Below are 21787 nucleotides of genomic sequence, written 5' to 3' on the forward strand. Positions count from 1 at the left end.
TTACAACAATTTGCATTTGTATAATATTGTTTTAACATCTCATCTGAAAGACGGCAACTCCAACCATGCTAAGAACAGTACTTTCAAAACCTCCAGGACCAAAAGCTTCAAACAGGACAAGGTGGCAACAAGATGGAAGCAGAGAAAGGACTGCTTTGCCTGGGTTTTGCGAGCCCAATTGTCAGGACTCATTTAGGAACACAGGAGCAGGAGTAGGCCATTCAGCCCATCAAGCCTGCTCCACCATTCAATATGATCATGGTTGATCATCCATTTCAATGCCTTTTTCCCACACTATCCTCATATCCCCTTATATCATTTGTATTTAGAAATCTGCCAATTTCTGCTTTAAACATACTCAATGACTGAGCTTCCACAGCCCTCTGGGGGCAGAGAATTCCAAAAATTCACAACCCTCTGAGTAAAGAAATTTCTCCTCATCTCGGTCCTAAGTGGCTTCCCCCTCATTTTGAAATTGTGTCCCTGGTTCTAGCCTCCCCAACCAGGGGAAATATCTTAGCTGCAACTACCCTGTCTATCCCTTTAAGTATTTTATAGGTTTCAATAAGATCACTTCTCATTCTTCAAAACTCTAGAGAATAGAGGCCCAGTTTCCCCAATCTCTCTTCATAGGACAGTCCTGCCATCCCGGGTACTAGTCTGGTGAACCTTCGTTTCACTCCCTCTATGGCAATAATATCCTTCCTAAGGTAAGGGGACCAAAACTGCAGACAGTACTCCAGGTGCGGTCTAACCAAGGTTCTATACAATTGAAGCAAGACATCGCTACTCCTGTACTCAAATCCTCTTGCGATAAAGGCTAACATACCATTTGGCCCACGGCCAATAGGTTGGACACCCTTGTTCTAAATTTTTACGAGGATTGACCACTTTGAATACAGAATTGAATGGTTGACAGCACTCACGGAATCACATTCCAGCTAGGAATTAGCACTTCCAAGAGAAGATGGGAATAAAGAACAACTTGCATTTATATAGAGCCTTTAACCTAGCAAAACACCCCAAGGCACTTTACATGAGCATAATCATACAAGATTTGGCACTGAGCCACGTATGGAGATATTGGAACTGATGATTAAAAGATCCAAAGGGGGACTCAAGGAAGTCTGAAAGGAGTATTGGCACAAAATTCCAGAGCTGGAGAAAACAGTGAAAAGCTCCAGTAATCTATGGAGGTAGAACAGACACTATTACTACTGCAGTCTTGGCCAATCTCACTCCCACCCATCACCACCCGCTGTGCTAATTTGTTCAATTAGCCATGGTCCTCAGGTTGGAATTCACTGAAAAATGCTGCCTGCTCTGTCAACAGATTAACTAACAATAAACTACATTTTGCAGACACGCTGCTTAAAGGACTATCAGTGGCAGACAAAGGAACGCCCATGTCAAACACGGACTGGGGGAAGGGCAGCTTTCTTTACAGCTCCCTGGATAAGCTAGTGGCTGGAGAGATTCGCACACTCACAGCAAGGTCAGCACTAAACTTCGCACCTCAAGCTGTGGCGTCTAACACCACTGACCCTCTCTGGCGACTTAAATCTTCTAGAGAAGCTGGTGGCTTATCTGGCTTAAGAGCGTTACCCATGTCGTGTGAGGTGGCTGTGCCAGCTGCAGTGGAATTTGATGGCTGTAAATACTGGTAAACAAACAGCTTGTGCTGTGCCGTGTCACCCGACCCTGGTTAGTGCCCGACTTCTGCCCCATTATTGTATTACCCAAAAAGGTATCTCTTCCACCCAGTCAGTCAAGGGTAGTTCAGCACAAAAGCACTGACATTATTATAGTGTCTCAATTTTTAAACCACACCAACACTCCACCCACTGCCAACAACCCTTCTCTAATTTTTCAGAAACATATTTACCAGCTCCCATGCTCAATGGGTAGCAGTCTTGCTCTGTGTCAGTTGGTCATGGGTTCCAGTGCCGCTCCAGAAAATTGAGCACAAAATCTAGACTGACACTCCCAGTGCAGTACCGAGGGAGTGCTGAACTGTTGGAAATTCTGGGGGGAATTTTATGCTCCCCCTGTGGCAGGTTTGGAGATGGGGAGAACATAAAATCAGGTGGGATGGTGGTCGGGAAGGTGGGCACTGCCACCTTCCCACCTCCGTCAAAATTAAGTCCAGGGAGGGAAGGTCTGTGAACGGCCTTCCCACCCCGCTGCAAATTGAGGCCCTTAACTGGACAATTAAGGGCCTCATCCTGCGGCCACCACAATTAGGCGTGCAGCGTGTGTCACTGCACAGGCTGCTGCCTGACTCCAGGAGGGGCGAAGGTCCCTTGTTGAAAGCCACCTCCCTGCCCTTTCTACCAACCCCCCTAAACATTCCTCCCCTGTGACCCCTCCCTCCCTGTGGCCTGGGTCCAGCGACGCTCTTGGGCCTTGGGTAGGTGCTGTCCAGTGGAAGAGCTGCCAGCAGCTCTCAGAGGCAGGACTTTGTCGCTGGGGTCCTTGATCCCATGGAAGGCCCATGGCTGTCCACGTAAGTGCCTGATTGGCACTAGATTCGTCAGCTCTTCCGGAAAAGAGGCAATGCGGGGTTCTTGACGTTGCTTTTTCCGCACATTGAGACCCCCGTTGCCAGCATAAAATCCCAGTTGCTGTCATTCGATAAGACCTTAAACTGAGGTCTGTCCTCTCCGGTAGACATTAAAGATCCCATGGCACTATTTTGAAGCAGCGGAGTTCTCCCCAGTGCCCTGGCCAATACTTATCCCCCAACCAACATCAATAAAACAGATCACCTGGACATTATCATATTGCTGTTTGTGGGAGCTTGAGTGCAAACTGGCTGTTGTGTTTCCTACAAAAGTAACTACCCGTCAAAAGTACTTAGTTGGCTGCAAAGTGCTTTGGGATGTCCTGTGGATGTGAAAGGTGCTATATAAATGCAAGTTCTTTCTTTTAATGAGGTGGAGACACCACACCCCTTTGAGAATACTAGCACCATACGAGCAGGATCTAAAACATGAAGGCATTGTCATGCCATGCCTCTTGGGTGAACCACATCATTACAGGATAGTTGTACGCCAGTCATCATCCTGGTCATAGTGATGTGCAAAAGAATCCATTCACAGGCTCGTGTATCTCCTCATCTATATCTAAATGTGGAAATCCAAGGAGGAATGTGGTCAGACTTATCCTTGAGACTATTGATTAACTTGTGGAGTGGACTGAGCCTAAATGACCTTAAAAAGACATAAGTAAGCACACATTCTCCCAGCTCCACTGAATGGCCCCATTCAATCACCACCCATTAACAGTTAAAGGTTCATCTCAAGATAGGGTTGCCAAATCTGGTTGTACATATTCCTGGAGGTTTCATCACATGACCTCCCGCCTCTAGCTGCCACTCCCAGTTAAACAGTCTTTTTCCCACATCCAGTATCTTCATAACGAATAAACAGAAATGTTCAAAGAAAATTAAAAGACTTTTGTCATGCCCTTATTTTTTTCCAAGGTATTGCTTGCAGTAGTGTCCTGGAGCTTAATCATTAATTCCTGAAGACTCCAAGCAGTTTTACATGGCACATATCTACAAAACCTGCACAGGAAAATAACCAGGAACCTGCACACATATAGTGAAGGAAGGAGAGGGAATTTGACAAGCAGGAGGTGGAAAGGAGTTCAGAAAAGGCATGCATTGGGAGAACTTTTGAAGGTGGGAGAGGTAAGAAGGTGGAGTGGTTTAGGAAGAGAATTCCAGTGTGATGGCCTGTGATCAGTGAAACCTCTGTCACCAATGGCTGCATTTTAAAAAGGCAGGAATGAGCTGCCATGTTGGGTATGTGTGTGGTATCACAGCTGGCAGCTCCGACACATCACTGAAATGAAAGAAAGAGTTGCATTTATATAGCGCATTTCATAACCATAGGACATCTCAGAACACTTTACAGCCAATGAAGCACTTTTGAGGTGCAGTCATTGTTGTAAAGTAGGAAACGCAGCAGCCAATATGCACACAGCAAGCTCCCACAAACAGCAATGTGATAATGATCAGATAATCTGTTTTTTGTGATGTTGATTGAGGGATAAATATTGGCCAGGACACCAGGGAGAACTCCCCTTGCTCTTTTTCAAAATAGCGCCAAGGGATCTTTCATGTCCCCAAGAGGGCAGATGGGGCCTTGGTTTAACGTCTCATCCGCAAGTTGGCACCTCTGACAGTGCAGCACTCCCTCAGTACTGCACTGGAGTGTCAGCCTCGATTATTGTGCTCCAGCTCAAGTCCTGGAGTGGGAATGTAATTCACAACCTTGTAACTCAGTGGCGAAAGTGCTACCCACTGAGCCATGGCTGACATTTTAATAATAACACTGCCATTACCCTAGCATCAGCAATTTTGCTGGTTCCTTTGAATAAGCCGAAAATCTAATGCCCCTCTTTCTGAGTCTCTGATCAGTTAGTTATATTCTACCAGGGTGCAGTCAATGTGCTGTGAGCTGGTTTTGGGGGGGGGGAAGGGGATCCATGCGAGACTAATCCATTGCAAACCGAACAATATCACGGCCTCTCTGTGCACACTGCACATATTTATCACTGAGGCTGCTTTATCTTGGGTTTAGTGGGATGCTACGTAGAAAACATGTCGTCTTGGCACCAAGGGCCGGATTATGAAAGGGCCGTGGGGTCGGGAGCTGTTGCAGATGTGATTTAAAAATCGTGGTCCCAGACATCATCTCCGGAACTTGATGCCTCCGAAACAGTCCGCAATGTTTAATGTGAGGGTGGGGGAAGGGGAATGGGGCAGCCTCCAATTAAGGGGCCATTATGCTCCTTTAGGAGCTTGTTAAGAGGCCAGGGGGGGCTGGGGTGGGGGGTTCTGCACTGTAATTTTCAAAGAAGAATCTGGCAAGCCCAACCAGTCTGGTGCATGATAGTGTACAGCTATTGGGCTCGCAGCAGGCAGGGGGTTAAGTTTGTTCTTTGAGTAAGAAATGTTTTCAGCCCATGGGGATCTTGATCCAGGCCCAGCGCAGGACCTTTTTTTCACACAGAACCACTGCCTCACTTGTTCATTCTGCTGGCCTTCGAAGGAGCTGTCTGTTCTCGTCAGCAAGGCCATATCGTGGCTGCCGCTTGCCTTTGCCTCTGGCACCAGGCAGGCAGCTCCCGCCTCCTGCCGATGCTCAGCACCAATAATTGGGCCCCGAGCTCGGCTCCTGCCCAATTGGGGCACTAGCATTGCAGATCACGTCACATTGGCAATGCATCTGAGGCATGGGATCAGGACCCAGCAATTATCCGGATGTTGGGTTCCTGACCCTGTTTTGAAAATCTAGCCCCAAATAGCAGCAATTTTTCACAAGTCTGGTCTTGCACCCGACTCAGCCTGACAATACTTCTTAATATTTCTGCCTTGATCCATTAATGGCCAAAACACTCACAGCCTGGTGAGACATGGAGCTGAATTTGGAGGAAGGAGGCGGGGATGACGCGGAGTGGGGGGCCAGGAAATGGGAAAATAAGGGGAAAACATGTCGGAAGGGATCCCCGACGTCTTCCTGCCTCCGGGGGGAATTTCCCATGGCCATGCTGGGAATAAATTAGGCAGCCCACTCCAAGGAGGTGTGCAGCCAATTAGGACAATAAAGGCCTTACTTAGGCGCTATTTTCTGAAGTTGATGGAGCAGCCCCCTGCTGGAGCCTGGCAGCTGGCGGGGGTGGGTGGGGGGTTCATCTGAGCCGGAGGCCACTGAAGGAGCAGCCAGGATGAAAGGCTGCAGTCGCAGGGATAGGGCAGAGTTGGGATTGGCTCTGTTGCCCTCCGTGGGTCAATCCTCTATACTGAAATGCTCATGCACATGAAGCTTGGCAATTGGAGTGAGTTGAGCGCCTGGCCTGAGTCAGCACCTTCAGGAGAGGGTGGGAAAAGAATTGACGAAGGACAAGCAGAAATGGATAGGATCAATGAGGCCCAACTGCTATCTCATGAGAAATACATTAATATTCCGGGATTTTGTGTAATGGGATCAGACTAAACACACATGGCACCTACTGCTCAATATACCCGAGAGAAAGCTAGACAAGTGACTCCCCCATAACTGTTTGATAAAAGAAACACTTGCATTTATAAAGCATCAACTCAGGATGCTCTGAACTGCTTTACAACCAATTAAGTGCTTTTTGAATTGTAGTCATTCAGGCTTGGGCTGATAAGTGGCAAGTAACATTCACACCACAAAAGTGCCAGGCAATGCCCATCTCCAATAAGAGAGAATCTAACCATCTCCCCTTGACATTCAATGGCATTACCATTGCTAAATCCCCCACCATCAACATCCTGGGGGTTACCATTGACCAGAAACTGAGCTGGAGCAGCCATATAAATACTGTGGCTATAAAAGCAGGTCAGAGGCTGGGAATCCTGCAGTGAGTAACTTACCTCCTGACTCCCCAAAGCCTGTCCACCATCTACAAGGCACAAGTCAGGAGTGTGATGGATTACTCTCCATTTGGCTGGATAGGTGCGGCTCCAACAACACTCAGGAAACTTGATGCCATCCAATTCAAAGCAGCCCGCTTGATCGGCACCCCATCCGCCACCTTAAACATTCACTCCCTGCACCACCGCGCACAGTGATGCACTGTAGCAACTCACCGTACCTCGTTCGACAGCACCTTCCAAACCCGCGACCTCTTCTAACTAGAAGGACAAGGGCAGCAGATGCATGGGAACACCACCACCTACAAGCTCCCCTCCAAGACACATACCATTCTAACTTGGAACTATATCGCCATTCCTTCACTGTCACTGGATCAAAGTCCTGGAACACCCTCCCTCACAGCACTGTGTGAATACCCACACTGATAGACTGCAGCATTTCAAGGCAACTCACCAACACCTTCTCAAGGGCCATTAGGGATGGGCAGGAAACGCTGGCCTTGCCAACGGCACCCAGATCCCATGAAACAAATCTTAAAAAGTCACTGTTGTGAATTATAGCAGCCAATTTGAGTACAGCAAGATCCTACAAACATTAATGTGAGAATGACCAGATAATCAGTTTTACTGAGATTGGCTGAGGAATAAATATTGGACAGGATACCAGCGAGAACTTCCCTGCTCTTCTTCAAAATAGTGTCATGGGATGTTTTGCATCCATCTAAGAGGACGGTGCCTCAGTTTAACATCTCATTTGAAAGATCGCACCTCCAACTGTGCAGCACTCCCTCAGTACTGTTCTGGAGTGTCAGCCTGGATTATGTGCTCAAATCTCTGAAGTGGAACTTGAACCCACGAGCTTCTGACTCAGAGGTGAGACTGCTATCCACTGAATCACAGCTGACATCTCTGTGCGATATACTCTATCTGTGTGCAGAAAGTGCACCTCTCCACCTGCAGGAAACAATGATCCCCAAGCATCTAATTTGGGGAGAGCTGGTCCTCGATTGTGCTCATGTTGGAGCCCAGGCACATTAGGACACAAATCTTCCTAAACCTGCCATTGCTGTCTTTGGGAGGAAAAGAGATTAATGAGGAATCACTCAGTGGGATTTAGAGTAGCTAAGGATCTTAACCAATTTAATCTCACCTAACACACAATCAGATCAGGACGCCGTGTGTGAAATTCACTGCACAGATTGGAATCATCCCTTTTTAGGTCAGATTTACTAAGCTTATTACTTCAAAGGCAGATCCATGTCTTTCCTGTTTTCTCACTATACATGCTGCACAGGGCGATTTGGGAAATTCTTCCTACCTGTTAGACTAAGAGTTGGCATCATTGCAGTTCCAGTTCCATGGTATTGTGTCACCCAGGGATACATCATATACATTCCCAGCACAAACTCTCGTGAGAAATGTGGCACACAGCAGTTCTTCAAGAGGTGAGAGTGAGGAGTGGTGGGTGGGGTGGCGGAACTGCCAGGAGGAACTGATGGGGTAGCGTGACTGTGAATTGGAAAGAAAGGTGAGTGCTGGCATGACTGGAGGCAGGTGCTGGAGAAGAATGTCAATGTGTACTATGTGAGAGAGGTCGGGGTGAGGAGGCTAAAAGGGAAAAATGCTTCTGGCAAGGGTAGGGAGAGTGCAGGGAAATTGCCACTGAAGGTTGGGGAGATTAATTGTTGAGGTAGCATTTGAGGAAGGAATGGTGCATTGAAAATGGATCATCATAAATTCTGTCACCTTTTTATTTAAAATTAAAACTCTAGTAAGTGTTTAAAATGAACCAGAATTTTTTTTTATATGTTGAAAGCCCAGATTTCCGCCTGGAACCCATCCTGGGAATGTGTGCTTCATTGGAGGGGAGTGCTGTATGAGTTGTGTCCGTGTGAACAGAGATTATCAGGGGGGTGAGCAATGAACTCTGCTACTGCTGAATTTCTCTACAGCCATGATTTCTCCTATCCTCCTATCGTGAAGCCCCTGATTGACTTTGCCACCCTCCTGCCCAATGTGAGCCTACATAGAGTGTGCCAGCGGGCAGCACAGCTAATCCCGAGCCTGTCCTGAGACAACAGCCACTTGCGGACACAGAATGTCCAATGGGCACCACCGAGCATCAGTCTGGAGCAGGAGACCTGGCTGATTTTCTCTCTCCCTCCCTCCCTTGAAAATACTCTGATCCAACCCCAAGTGCGACCAGCAATAACAAACAACAACTTGCATTTATGCGTGCCGTTAACGTAGTAATGTGTCCCATGGCTCTTCAGAGGAGTTTTATCAGACAAAATTTAACACAAAGCCACATAAGAAGGTTTTAGGACAGGTGGCGAAAAGCTTGGTTAAAGAAGTAGGTTTTAAGGAGCAAATTAAAGAAGGAGAGAGTGGTAGAGAAATTTCGGGAAGGAATTCCACAGCTTAGGGCTGAGGCAGATGAAGGCACGGCCATCAATGATGGAGCAATGGAAATCAGGAATGTACAAGAGGTCAGAATTGGTGGAGCATGGAGATCTCATAGGGTTGGAGGAGGTTACAGATTTAGGGAAAGGCAAGGCCGTGGAGAGATTTCAACACGAGGATAAGAATTTTTAAATTGAGGCATTGTCAGATTGGGAGCCAATATAGGTCAGCGAGTGCAGGGGTGATGGGTGAAAGGGACTTGGTGCGAGATAGGATAACAGCAGCAGAATTTGGGTGATGCATTTCCTGAATGATCCATTGGGAGGAGCTCCAGAAATAAAGCAGATATTCAAAATTATTTTTTTAAATTGAATTGTATTTGCTGAGAATATTTCGCAGAACCATGGTGCTGATTGCTGTTTCCTTGCCTCTTCCTCTATAAACTCACTATAAATAGACACTTGTCTCCAACCCTGGCTTGATTAAATTATTTTTTCTTTGTTTACAAAATCTTAGCATCTGATCCCTTCATCTATAATCTCACATGCTCTCCTGTCATGACAGGTTAGCAACTGTGTCACTGGCTATCCGATCGAGAGGGAAAATTGGATTTTTTTGATGAAAACAATATCTGATATTGTCTGACTCGAAGGAGCACATCTGAGCCTCAGAGAGCTGTAATTTGAGGAGAATTAGAAGCCGACCGCTGCGGAAATTATCGACATCACTGAAAATAATTTATCACAGATACATTTCCTTACTCTTGACTGTAATCTAATCTACTGTGGGTTTAGGCCCAGGGTTGAGATGAAGAGGATGTTAATCAGCTCGATGTAAAAAAATAACAAAAACTCTGCTCATCTCTGTGTTGAACACAAGCACGGATACTGACTGAAGGAATACAGTTACTTATGGGGCCTATAGTACTATAGGGAAATTGACAAAATTATATGAAGAGAACTGGCAAAGTTCATTGGTACAAAATGTTCAAAACCCCAGGGACATAAGTTAAAAAGGAAAATTAGGACTTTTGCAGTAAGAAGGGAAATGTTAGGGGGAATCTCTTCATCTCTTTCTCCCCACTCCTCTGGGGAATAAAATTGACCCCATGCTGATGGATAGGTTCAAATGCTTGTGCACCTCTCCTGTGTTCTGAGTAAGCATTCTTTGTGTCAGAGCCTAGATAGCCCACATGATCGGCTACTCAACCATAGGAGGATTACAACCTAGATGGAGCCTGCAGCTACCTGTTGTCCACACAGGTGCACTATCCAGCAGGGAGTCAGTGTATGACAATTAGGAGTGGGGACTCTGGTTTATTTTATTCTTCCCTAGCCCAAAGGTAGCGCGTCCTACCTACAACCTGGCTGAGATCGGCTAAATCAGCTGGATCAAATCTGGGACCTTTGGAATTCGCTTCCATGCTCACTCGATGAGTTTATTCAAGACTGATATCAATAGATTTTTGGGCACTGAGGGAATCAAGAGATATGGGATAGGGCAGGAAAGTGGAGTTGATGTAGAAGTTCAGCCATGATCTCATTGAATGATGGAGCAGGCTCGAGGGGCCTACTCCTGCTCCTATTTCTTAATGTACTTACTGCTCTGTATAGTCAAGTTTCTTTGCACTGTACTTTGCAAAAAAAAGACTTGCATATATAAAGTGCCTTTCACGACCACCAAATATGCCAAAGCGCTTTGCAGCCAGTGAAGTACTTTACAAAGTGTAATGATTGTTGTAACATAGGAAATTTGAATGAACAGAGTAAAATAAAAGAATCCAAAAGTTGTACCATGTTATTTTGTGCTGATTCAAGAAATTCTAAGATGTTGCTTTGGCCCCCACTATGGTGACAATACCACTTTAAGAGCGGGAGGGTTCACTTCTCAGCTTACTTCTTTGCTCTGCTGCTGAGCAGCTCAGTGATCAAGGTAACCTTTGACCCTTATATTTCACTTGTGAATTCTTGAGTCACTTCAGGCCAGGACTATACTTGAACTGTGACCTCCTGAGGTGGTAGCTGAGAACATTACAACCTTAAACCATCATCAAAATAACTGAGACACCTCATTACTCACTACTAACGCGCTCTTTTACAAGTTTACCGAAACTGTTTTAATCACTGAGATCAGATGATATATGAAGTAGCGACGGCTGTCATGGATGCCCCTTCAGTCTTTCATACACATACACGCTCACAGCCCCCTTTAAAAGAAATGGCATCACAAATCGTCAGTATTCTCAATGATTTTAGGTATTCGGATGGAGGAACTCGGGTCATTGTCCCCCTTCTCATGGGAAGGCATGCTGGGCTATGGCTCCACAGAGGCCAAGTACGTGAACCAAGTCAGTCAATGTCAAGCAAGTTCTTACTTGACGATGGGGTAGCACAGTCAAATCCACTCCTCTCCTCACCCAACAATCACATACGTGCATGCTCTATTGCAAGAGTTTTTTTCTACTCATTCATGGGATGTGGATGTTACTGGCAAGGCCAGCATTTGTTTCCCATGCCTTATTGCCTTTGAGAAGCTGGTGGTGAGCCACCTTCTTTCACTATTGCACTCCCTCTGGTGTAGATACACTCACAGTGCTGTTAGGGACAGAGTTCCAGAGATTTTGACCCAGTGATAGTGAAGGAATGGTGACATATTTCCAAGTCAGGATGGTGTCTGACTTGGAGGGGAACTTGCAGGTGGTGGTGTTCCAAGCGTCTGTTGCCTTTGTCCTTCTAGATAATCGAGTTCGCGGGTTTGGAAGGTGCTGGCGAAGAAGCCTTGGTGAGTTGCTGTAGTGCATCTTGTAGATAGTACACACTGCTGCCACTGTGCGCTGGTTGTGAAGGAAGTGAATGTTTAAGATGGTGGATGGGATGTCAATCAAGTGGATTGCTTTGTCCTGGACGGTGTCAAGCTTCTTGAGTGTTGTTGGAGCTGCACACATTCAGGCAAGTGGGGAGTATTCCTTCACACTCTTGACTTGTGCCTTGTAGATGGTGGAAAAACTTTGGGGAATCAAGAGATGAGTCACTTGCTGCAGAATTCCCAACCTCTGGCCTGCTCTGGTAGCCACAGTATTTATATGGCTGATCCAGTTCAGTTTCTGATCAATGGTCACCCCAGGATGTTGATGGAGGTGGAATTCGATGATGGTAATGCAGTTGAATGTCAAAGGGAGGTGGTTTGACACTCTGATGTTGGAGAAAGTCATTGCCAGCACTTGTGTGCTGCAAATGTTACTTGCCACTTATCAGAATGTTGCCCAGGTCTTGCTGCATGTGGACACAGACTACTTCATTATCTGAGGAGCTGCGACTGGTACTGAACATCCCCACTTCTGACCTTACGATGGAGGGAAGGTCACTGATGAAGCAACTGAAGATGTTTGGGCCTAGGAGTTACTGAACAGTGTTCAGGAACCAGAAGACAGGCTGATTTTTCCCTCCCTAATGAACACTGAGGTATGCTGTTACACATCCTCTCCAATCAGCACCTCTAATAAGATTAGCTAAGTCAGCACAGAGAAGGGACTGTTCCTGGTTTGTACGGCTCACCGATTTAACCAGCTGAACCACAGGTGAGCCATTGGTTATTTTTAATGTCCTATGTTCTGTTTCTGCACAGCCCTGAGTGCCGATTGACCACTGTACCACAGAAAGAGCCAAAGTTGTTACTCTAACAAAACATCAAAACCCTGCGTCATCACATACAAGAGATTATCAAATGTGTTTTACATTAAGGAGGGTAAACAACAGATGGTGAACAGGTGTTGGTGTGGGGAACTGAAGACATGTTTAAAGACAGAAGGTTTTCAACAGCGAAGACTGAGGTGGCAAATTTTGACTGGGTTAAGAAGGGAGTTCCTGAGGCAAGGTCATAATGGCTGACTATATTCAATTGCACAGTCTAGGCTAGTATTCTAATTGAGGTGTCTAAGATGACATAAAGATTTGATAGGGTAGATAAAGGGAAACTATTTCCTCTGGTTGGGGAGTCTAGAAAAACGGGGCACAACTTTTAAATTACAGTTAGGCCGTTCAGTGGTGAAATCAATTAGCTGGAGTAGAGATATTGGTGACTTGGTGATGGGAGTGTGGTACTTTACACAAATCCATACTGACTCTCTGATTAGCTCAACTTTGCCCCAAATGCTCAGTCACTCTGTCCCTGATGACAGATTCCAATAACTTCCCCACAACTGACGTTAAACGGACATGTCTTTAGTTACCTGGTTTTTCTCTCCCGTCCTTCTTGGAGTGACAATTGCAATTTTCCAATCCAACTGCACAACTCCCAAAACAAGTGAGCTTTGGAAGATTATGAGTAACGCATCATACATACATACGAATTAGGAGCAGGAGTAGGCCACTTGGCCCCTTGAGACTGCTCTACCATTCAACAAGATCATGGCTGATCTGATTGTAACCTCAACTCCACATTCCTGCCTATCCCCAATAACCTTTCACATGCTTATCAAGAATCTATCTACCTCTGCCTTAAAAATATCCAAAGAATCTGCTTCCACTGGTTTTTGAGGAAGAGAGTTCCAAAGACTCACCACCCTCTGCGAGAAAAAGATTCTCTTCATCTCTGTCTTAAATGGGCGACTCCTTATTTTTAAACAGTGACCCCTAGTTCGAGATTCTCCCACAGGGATAAACATCCTTTCCACATCCACCCTGTCAAGACCACTCAGGATCTTATATGTTTCAATCAAGTCGCCTCTTACTCTTCTAAACTCCAGCGGTTACAACCTTTCTTCATAAGACAACCCACCCATTCCAGGTATTTGTCTGGTAAACCTTCTCTGAACTGCTTCCAATGCGTTTACATCCTTCCTTAAATAAGGAAACCAATACTGTACACTGTACTCCAGATGTGGTCTCACTAATACCTTGTATAACTGAAGTATAGCCTCCCTACTTTTGTATTCAATTCCCCTCGCTATAAATGAATTTCCTCACCTAGTTATTTTAATACCCCAAGCTGGAACTCATCAGGTCCTGGAGATTTGTCTATCTTAAGTCTCAATATTTTCGCCATTACTTTTTTCCTCCCTTATATTAAATCCAATAAGTTTCTCCTCTTGATTTATTTTTAGCTTCACTTGTACCACTGATATTTTGTCTACTACTCATTTAACAAATCTGTGATTTCTTTATTGCCAATTTTTGTATCCCCTGTGTATGTCTTTAATGAGCCCTCTTTTTCATTAGCCACTCTCTTAATATTTTTATAAAAGCTTTTACCGTTAGCTTTGATATCCCTTGTATGTTTTCTTTTCATGTTCCCTTTCTGCAGCTCTTCATACTTTCTTTGTATCCTGTTATAGCTCTACTAGTCTGCTGGATTTCTACTTTTCTTTTCACTTGTGTGAACCTCTTTTAGCTTTATACTGTCTCTCATCTGTTACGGACAGAATTGAGAGAGAACTGAAACCCCAGTTCTTTTCCCTTTACTGTCCTAATCAAGTGTGTTTTTGACAAGGAAGATGTGTGTGTTTCTTAACCCTTGAGTGTATAGCCAATTTGAATAACCAGCAGCACGCTTTTCATGGGTTTAAATAAAGAGGATGATCTTTATTCGCACATTTAAACCGAAAGTCTAATGCTACAACACTCACTCACCACTCACATACATTCTCAAGAAAGAAAGTTGTTAAAAGGATAGTGCACTTTTACAAATTACAAGCAAAGGAATCGTTTGTAAGTCATGTGATTTGGCTCGTCTTGGGGAAAAGGCATGCATTGCGGGCCCGATGAAGAAGGAGTTTGCACTCCTGAAGTGTAGTTGGGTGGATTCGATAGTCGGAGTTGTATATCAACGTTGTTGCAGGATTCTCTCGAAGAGGTGGATTTTCAGCAGGTCACAAAGTTAGTTGCTTGTAGTCTCATCACTAGGAGGTTGGTTTTCTGTATTGGTGGCCTTGAAAAGGAACTGGCTCAGAGACCTTAAGATGTTACAGACGCCAGTTCTTTTAAGGCACGATGGTACTGCCTTGTCTGTTAGCTGGCTTTTCCTGCAGTCTGTATTTTAAAGGTTTTTAAAAGGAGGCCAACATGGCTGCCCCAACATGTGACTTCTCAGTTCCTTTTCCAAATTTGCTGGGGGTCTAGGTTGATTAGCCCCTCGATGGTTTACTGTTGTAAGACATTCATCCTGAGGAGGGTTAAGACAATCACCTTTGTTTCAGGAGAAAAGCGTTCAATTCAGGAATGTCTCCTGATGGTTTCAGGATATGTGTTGATGACACCTCTTAGTCTGGAAGGTATTTTCTTTGTCCTTTCAGACAGTGAGTCAGTTTTTGAATGACCTTCACCAGTCATCTTTGCAGCCCAATGTCCACTTCTAATGTCCATTATGGTTCTTTTAAAACAAAAGGAAAATTCAGTTCCAGAAGATGCTGTGCTGAATATAGTCCATGTTTAAAGTTATGAATAGGACATGCCTGTACTGGGCACGACACACCTCATTTATTGACCATGGCTGCCCAAAGTCTGACAAAATATTGCTTCAAGTTGCCAAGACAAACTCTTTTACTCAAGGTTCTGGCATAAAGGAAGCCTGCTCTTGGGAGTCACCTTACTCCAGGACCAAGTCAGAGGTTAATTACTGGTGACTTGCTGACAAGTTCAGGTCCTCAGCCCACTCAAAGACTACCCTGTGTCTTGCCCATCCATTCTGCTCAATCTAGCCCCTCTCCACTCAGACCAGTCTCGGCCCTCTCTCCTTCCAACATCTTCTCCCAGGAACATTAAATCACTTCTTTAGACATGAGGAGCTGCACCAATCTTGGACAACAACCAATAGTCAATAACTCTTGGCTCAAATATGACTGAAATCAAGACTCGGCTCTCAAAGTGTCACTCGCAGGAACTCGGGGTTAAATGATTAACTTTGAGATGCATGTAAGTTGTTATGACTGAGGCGGGAGGACTGCACTGCTCATTCTAGTTCCACTTCGCCACAGGTCACAACATAGAACATAGAACATAGAACAGTACAGCACAGTACAGGCCCTTCGGCCCACGATGTTGTGCCGACCCTTTAACCTACTCTAAGATCAAACTACCTACATACCCTTCAGTCGACTATCATCCATGTACCTATCCAAGAGTCGCTTAAATGTCCCTAATGTATCTGCTTCTACTACCACCGCTGGCAGTGCATTCCACGCACCCACCACTCTCTGTGTAAAGAACCTACTTCTGACATCTCCCCTAAACCTTCCTCCAATCACCTTAAAATTATGCCCCCTGGTGATAGCCCTTTCCGCCCTGGGAAAAAGTCTCTGGCTATCCACTCTATCTATGCCTCTCATCATCTTGTACACCTCTATCAAGTCACCTCTCATCCTTCTTCGCTCCAATGTGAAAAGCCCTAGCTCCCTCAACCTTTCTTCATAAGACATGCCCTCCAGTCCAGGCAGCATCCTGGTAAATCTCCTCTGCACCCTCTCTAAAGCTTCCACATCCTTCCTATAATAAGGCGACCAGAACTGAACACAATATTCCAAGTGTGGTCTAACCAGGGCTTTATAGAGCTGCAGCATAACCTCGCGGCTCTTAAACTCAATCCCCCTTGTTAATGAAAGCCAACACCCCATACGCCTTCGTAACAACCCTATCAACTTAGGTGGCAACTTTGAGGGATCCATGGACGTGGACCCCAAGATCCCTCTGTTCCTCCACACTGCCAAGAATCCTTTCTTTAAGCCTGTATTCTGCATTCAAATTCGACCTTCCAAAACATATATTTACATTTTCCCACATACCAATACAATCAATCATATACTCTATTTTTCCCAGAATAAAACACACCAACCAGGTTTCTTTAATAAACAACAAAATTATCAGTTTATTATAAAACAAGTCTTAACCAATAATGAAGTAAACACACACACACAAATTGAAATAGTAAAGCCCTTTATTTATCTTAGCTCCTCACATACACACATATATACATAAAGCCAATTAACCGGGAAAAATAAAAGGGATTTGTGTTTATAGCGCTGTTACAAAAAAAACAAAAAGAAACACTTAGGTGAAATACTGGTCCTTGGTTTTGGTTTGGCATCCCAAATGCCCATAGACAGCTGTGACTGGGATCTTCCTAGAACAGTTCTTTCCAGGTGATGCTGAAGATCAGTTTGGGTAGGCTTTCCAAGAGATGCAGCTACAGAAGCCTCAGATAAGTCTTACAGCAGAAATGCGTCAACAAGGTTTCAGTTCCCACACATTTGATATGCAGGGTTTCTTCAAATAATGCAGGGTTTCTTCAAATATAGTTGGAAATAGGAATCTGACACACCGTATGCAGGATTTAATTTCAAGAGAGAGAGAGCTGGGTCTTCTTTTTTGGGCAGGCAAAAAACAACTGTATGTTGTAACAGTTCAAACTGAAACTAAAAACATTCCAGAAGTCAAGCCTCCTGACCTCTATAAATCTTGATCTGTCACTTCTTTGTAAACAGCTCCCCAAGTCAAAAACAATCCCTTCTGGGTGATTATCCACAGACAGGTACCTTCCGGTAAGACATGTTTACAAGGCAAGTCCAGGAACCTTCTGGTGACTTCTTTTTAAAAAAACACATAGTTCAGCATCTCTTCAAGATGCCAGATGAATCAATGTCCTTAAGTCCTTAAAACATATTTTACAAAAAAAAAGAAGCAATCTCGTAACAAAGTACAAAACTCAATCAAGTAGAACCTACTTGATTTGCATTTCACCTGTACATGGCACATTCAGAGGTTCAAGGTATAAATTTTCTCACACTTGATTGGAACACACCTATATCATAAGTCTCTCTCCTATTTGAGACTCTGAACGCATTCACGTTTCCTTCTTGCCCACATTTTTCTCCTCTCTTGCTGGGATACAGTTTCTATTGTCAGGCATCATCCGTGGCTCAGTGGCAGCACTCTCACCACTGCAGCTGTGAGTTTAAACACATAATCTCAATTGACACTCACAGTGCAGTACTGACGGAGCACATCACTGTCGGAGGTGCTGTCTTTCAGATGAGACCCCATCTGCCCTCTGAGGTGGATGTAAAAATCCCATGGCACTATTTTGAAGAAGAATAGGAGAGTTATCTTTGGTGTTCTGACCAATATTTATTCGACAACCAACATCTAAAACAGATTATCTGGTCATTATCACATTGCTGTTTGTGGAACCTTGCTGTGCTCTGTCTTCCATAGTGACTGCATCCTACATTTGGCTGTAAAGCGCTTTGGGACATCCTGAGGCTGTGACAGGGGCTTTCACAGACATTTGCCAGCATCTGGTATCTCATCAAGTGTCAATTCTGCTGTGTGAGCCTTAGCAATGAGGGTTGGGTACGAGGGTGGGGTGCAGCTGCCAGAGCTGGAGCTCCATTGCAGGCGAGTTCTCATACAATACCAACAGCACAGGCACTGTTTTCAGAAGGAGTTTATGGATTTTAACCAGGAGTGAGAACCCTGACTGATTTTCCCCCTCTCTAGCCCACGAATGCTAGCTACACCTATTGAAGCCCCTTTACCACTGCTAACTGCACATCTCTGGGAACTCAAGCTTGGTTTGAATGCTCAGCAAGATGCCATGTGTTACATTTATACACTGAGCCATCAGGAGTTGGTGGGGTGGGGGGTTTGAAATAAGGCTCCTGTAAAGCGTCCTTTGTAATTGTGTATAACAACACTACCATTTCTAGTGGGAAGAAAGGACATAAACGGCATATCTGTGCCATGCTCCAAGGTGAGGACATCCTAAGTAGGCAGGCTGTTGCTTTGAGACTGAAACTGCTGGACACCTCTGCAGTTCTCAATCTTAATTAAAGAGCACTTCACAGGACAGACTCCAAACAACACTCACACTGAAAGCCACTCTCAGGGAGGCACTGCAAAAACAAACTAGAGTGGTTATAAGTTGGTCCTTTTACTGACAGGTGGCGCTGGGTAAAGCAAACACTCGCAGCTGATGATGTGTCAGATATACGACTTGTTTGGTAATCTGGGTGGCTGGTTTGCTGACTCGGACTCCTGGAACCACAGGTTAAACCCAGCTCCTCCTCCACAAACACTCGTTCTGATTCAGTAACTGCTCTACACCTCCCCCCAATATCCTGGCAAAGTTCACGAACATCATCATGGTTTTGTGTTGCTCAAAATTAAATTTGTCACTTAGGTGGAAACATGCCCACTGTTTGATATCACAGGTTCTCAAATTGGGGTGGGTGAGCACTCAGGGGTCCTATGAGGTCATCTGATTCTGTCCAGCTGTGACAGATAAGCGCTATCTTCAGAGTTGATGTTTTTCCTGTATTCATTGACTTGTGAGCCTGTTGATGTACATCAATAAATAATGTTTTCTGCAACACTTGCCTCAGCTCATCTGTTGCCGGAACCCTCATCCTTGCTTTTGTTACAGTTAGACTTGACTATTCCAACACTCTCCTGGCTGATCCCTCCCTTAAATCTGAGCTCATCTAAAACTCTACTGCCCATATCTCCCAGCTTGCACCAAGACCCATTCACCCATCACCCTTGTGCTCGCTGACCTACATTGGTTCCAGAACCAGCAATGCCTCAATTTTAAAATTCACATCCTTGTTTTCAAATCCCTCCATGGACTCCCCTCTCCCTGTCTCTGGAACCTGCTGCAGCCCACAACCCTCAGAGAGCTCTGCACTCCTCCAATTCTGGCCTCTTGCATATCCCTGATTTCTAACCTACAACTGCCTCAACCCTGAGCTCTGAAATTTGCTTCCTAAACCTCTCTGTCTTTCTCTTGCACACGGAACACAAAAGTCCGAGTGTATCAGGCCTGTGTCCTCAGTACCTTGCTCTACGGCAGCGAGGCCTGGACAACGTATGCCAGCCAAGAGCGACGTCTCAATTCATTCCATCTTCGCTGCCTTCGGAGAATACTTGGCATCAGGTGGCAGGACTATATCTCCAACACAGAAGTCCTTGAAGCGGCCAACACCCCCAGCTTATACACACTACTGAGTCAGCGGCGCTTGAGATGGCTTGGCCATGTGAGCCGCATGGAAGATGGCAGGATCCCCAAAGACACATTGTACAGCGAGCTCGCCACTGGTATCAGACCCACCGGCCGTCCATGTCTCCGTTATAAAGACGTCTGCAAACGTGACATGAAATCGTGTGACATTGATCACAAGTCGTGGGAGTCAGTTGCCAGCATTCGCCAGAGCTGGCGGGCAGCCATAAAGACAGGGCTAAATTGTGGCGAGTCGAAGAGACTTAGTAGTTGGCAGGAAAAAAGACAGAGGCGCAAGGGGAGAGCCAACTGTGCAACAGCCCCAACAAACAAATTTCTCTGCAGCACCTGTGGAAGAGCCTGTCACTCCAGAATTGGCCTTTATAGCCACTCCAGGCGCTGCTTCACAAACCACTGACCACCTCCAGGCGCGTATCCATTGTCTCTCGAGATAAGGAGGCCCAAAAGAATTCCCTGAAGTTCCTACTTAAAACCTACATCTTTGACAAAGCTTTTGGCCAGCTGTCCTAATATCCCCTCATGTGGCTTGATGTTACATTGTGTCCGATTACGCTCCCTGGAGCGTTTCCCTAGGTTAAAAGCACTATATAAATGCAAGTTGTTGCTATTGCCTGCAGTGTTCAGGAGTTGGGTTCATTGTTCACAATTGCCCTATGGCCTGGTGTCAGCCTGATAGGGTTAGTACTTAGCGATGACATTGTTGTTATAATCACTTCAGAAGGTTGACCAGCCTTAAGATAATGTGAGCTCTTTTCAACTGTTAACACAGAGTCAGTAATTCAGAACCTGAATTGGGACTAGGAAAGATCGCGTGAAATATCAACAAGCTGTAGAGGAAGTAAACATGTTGTGGATAGAAGTTTGCATTTTCATTCAAAAACAGATGTAACACCTTCCCCCTCTCTCTCCCCTCCACCCCCTTTACTCTCTTAGCAACTGGCTGATTGAATTGTTGACTGACCTTTGACCCATCATGGTCTGTAGCCTTCAAGTCACCCTGCCATGTAGTGATTGGAGCGCCTGCAGTTTTATGAAGTTGTTCTTTGCTAATAAAACACTAACTGCTGGGCTTAAGTGCTGCTTCATGACCCTCTGGTTACCACCTAGAGATGACCTCATGACCCTACTTCAGAAGCCTAAACAAGGCCCTGTGCAAATGACCATATTTTATACTTTTGCTCTAGGCTCAACTTTGAAGCAAATGTAACATTTCCTATAAGGCTCTCTGATATACTCCACATCCCTCACGATAACACTCTGATATACCCCACATCCCTCATGATAACACTCTGATATACCCCACACACCTCACTGTAACACTCTGATATACCCCACACACCTCACTATAACACTCTGACGTACCCCACATCCCTCATGATAACACTCTGATATACCCCACACACCTCAGTGTAACACTCTCTGATTTATCCCACTCCTCACTGTAACACTCTGATATACCCCACACACCTCACTGTAACACCCTGATATACCCCACACACCTCACTGTAACACTCTGATATACCCCACACACCTCACTGTAACACTCTGATATATCCCACATCCCTCACGATAACACTCTGATATACCCCACACACCTCAGTGTAACACTCTCTGATTTATCCCACTCCTCACTGTAACACTCTGATATACCCCACACACCTCAGCGTAACACTCTCTGATTTACCCCACTCCTCACTGTAACACTCTGATACACCCCTCACTGTTCTACTCTGATATACCCCACTCCTCATGGTAACACTCTGATATATGTGGGGTACATTAAAAGAGGCATTAAAAAAGGCTGTTTTATATTTTGTTTGAACATTTTCATTTCACAAATATTGGAGATGGGGTGGAAAAGCTGTTTGACCAAGTGGGGCAGGGCAGTGGGTCAGGTGATGTAGCCTTTAGGAATCCGTCCAACGAGAGTTGGCAACCCTAACCCTGGGCCATGGCCTCCCGGATGCC

At 45.2% G+C, this 21787-nt stretch overlaps 1 protein-coding gene across 7 annotated transcripts in view; it reads right to left on the minus strand.

Annotated features, from left to right (window-relative positions):
- Window positions 1-21787, minus strand: part of bcas3 (BCAS3 microtubule associated cell migration factor) — a 999028-nt gene that overhangs the window by 94943 nt on the left and 882298 nt on the right. Inside the window, exon 23 of one of the 7 annotated variants that reach the window (XM_068010748.1) lies at window positions 14441-15178. The exons of the other annotated variants lie outside the window; for them this stretch is intronic. Within the exon in view, the coding sequence (XP_067866849.1) occupies window positions 15171-15178 (8 nt within the window). The 3' untranslated portion in view covers window positions 14441-15170. Of the gene's footprint in view, window positions 1-14440; window positions 15179-21787 lie in introns of those variants that run through there. 7 annotated transcript variants of the gene reach the window in all.

This window comes from Heterodontus francisci, chromosome 30 (genome assembly GCF_036365525.1).
Source record: "Heterodontus francisci isolate sHetFra1 chromosome 30, sHetFra1.hap1, whole genome shotgun sequence".
In the NCBI taxonomy this organism is placed as follows: Eukaryota; Metazoa; Chordata; class Chondrichthyes; order Heterodontiformes; family Heterodontidae; genus Heterodontus; species Heterodontus francisci.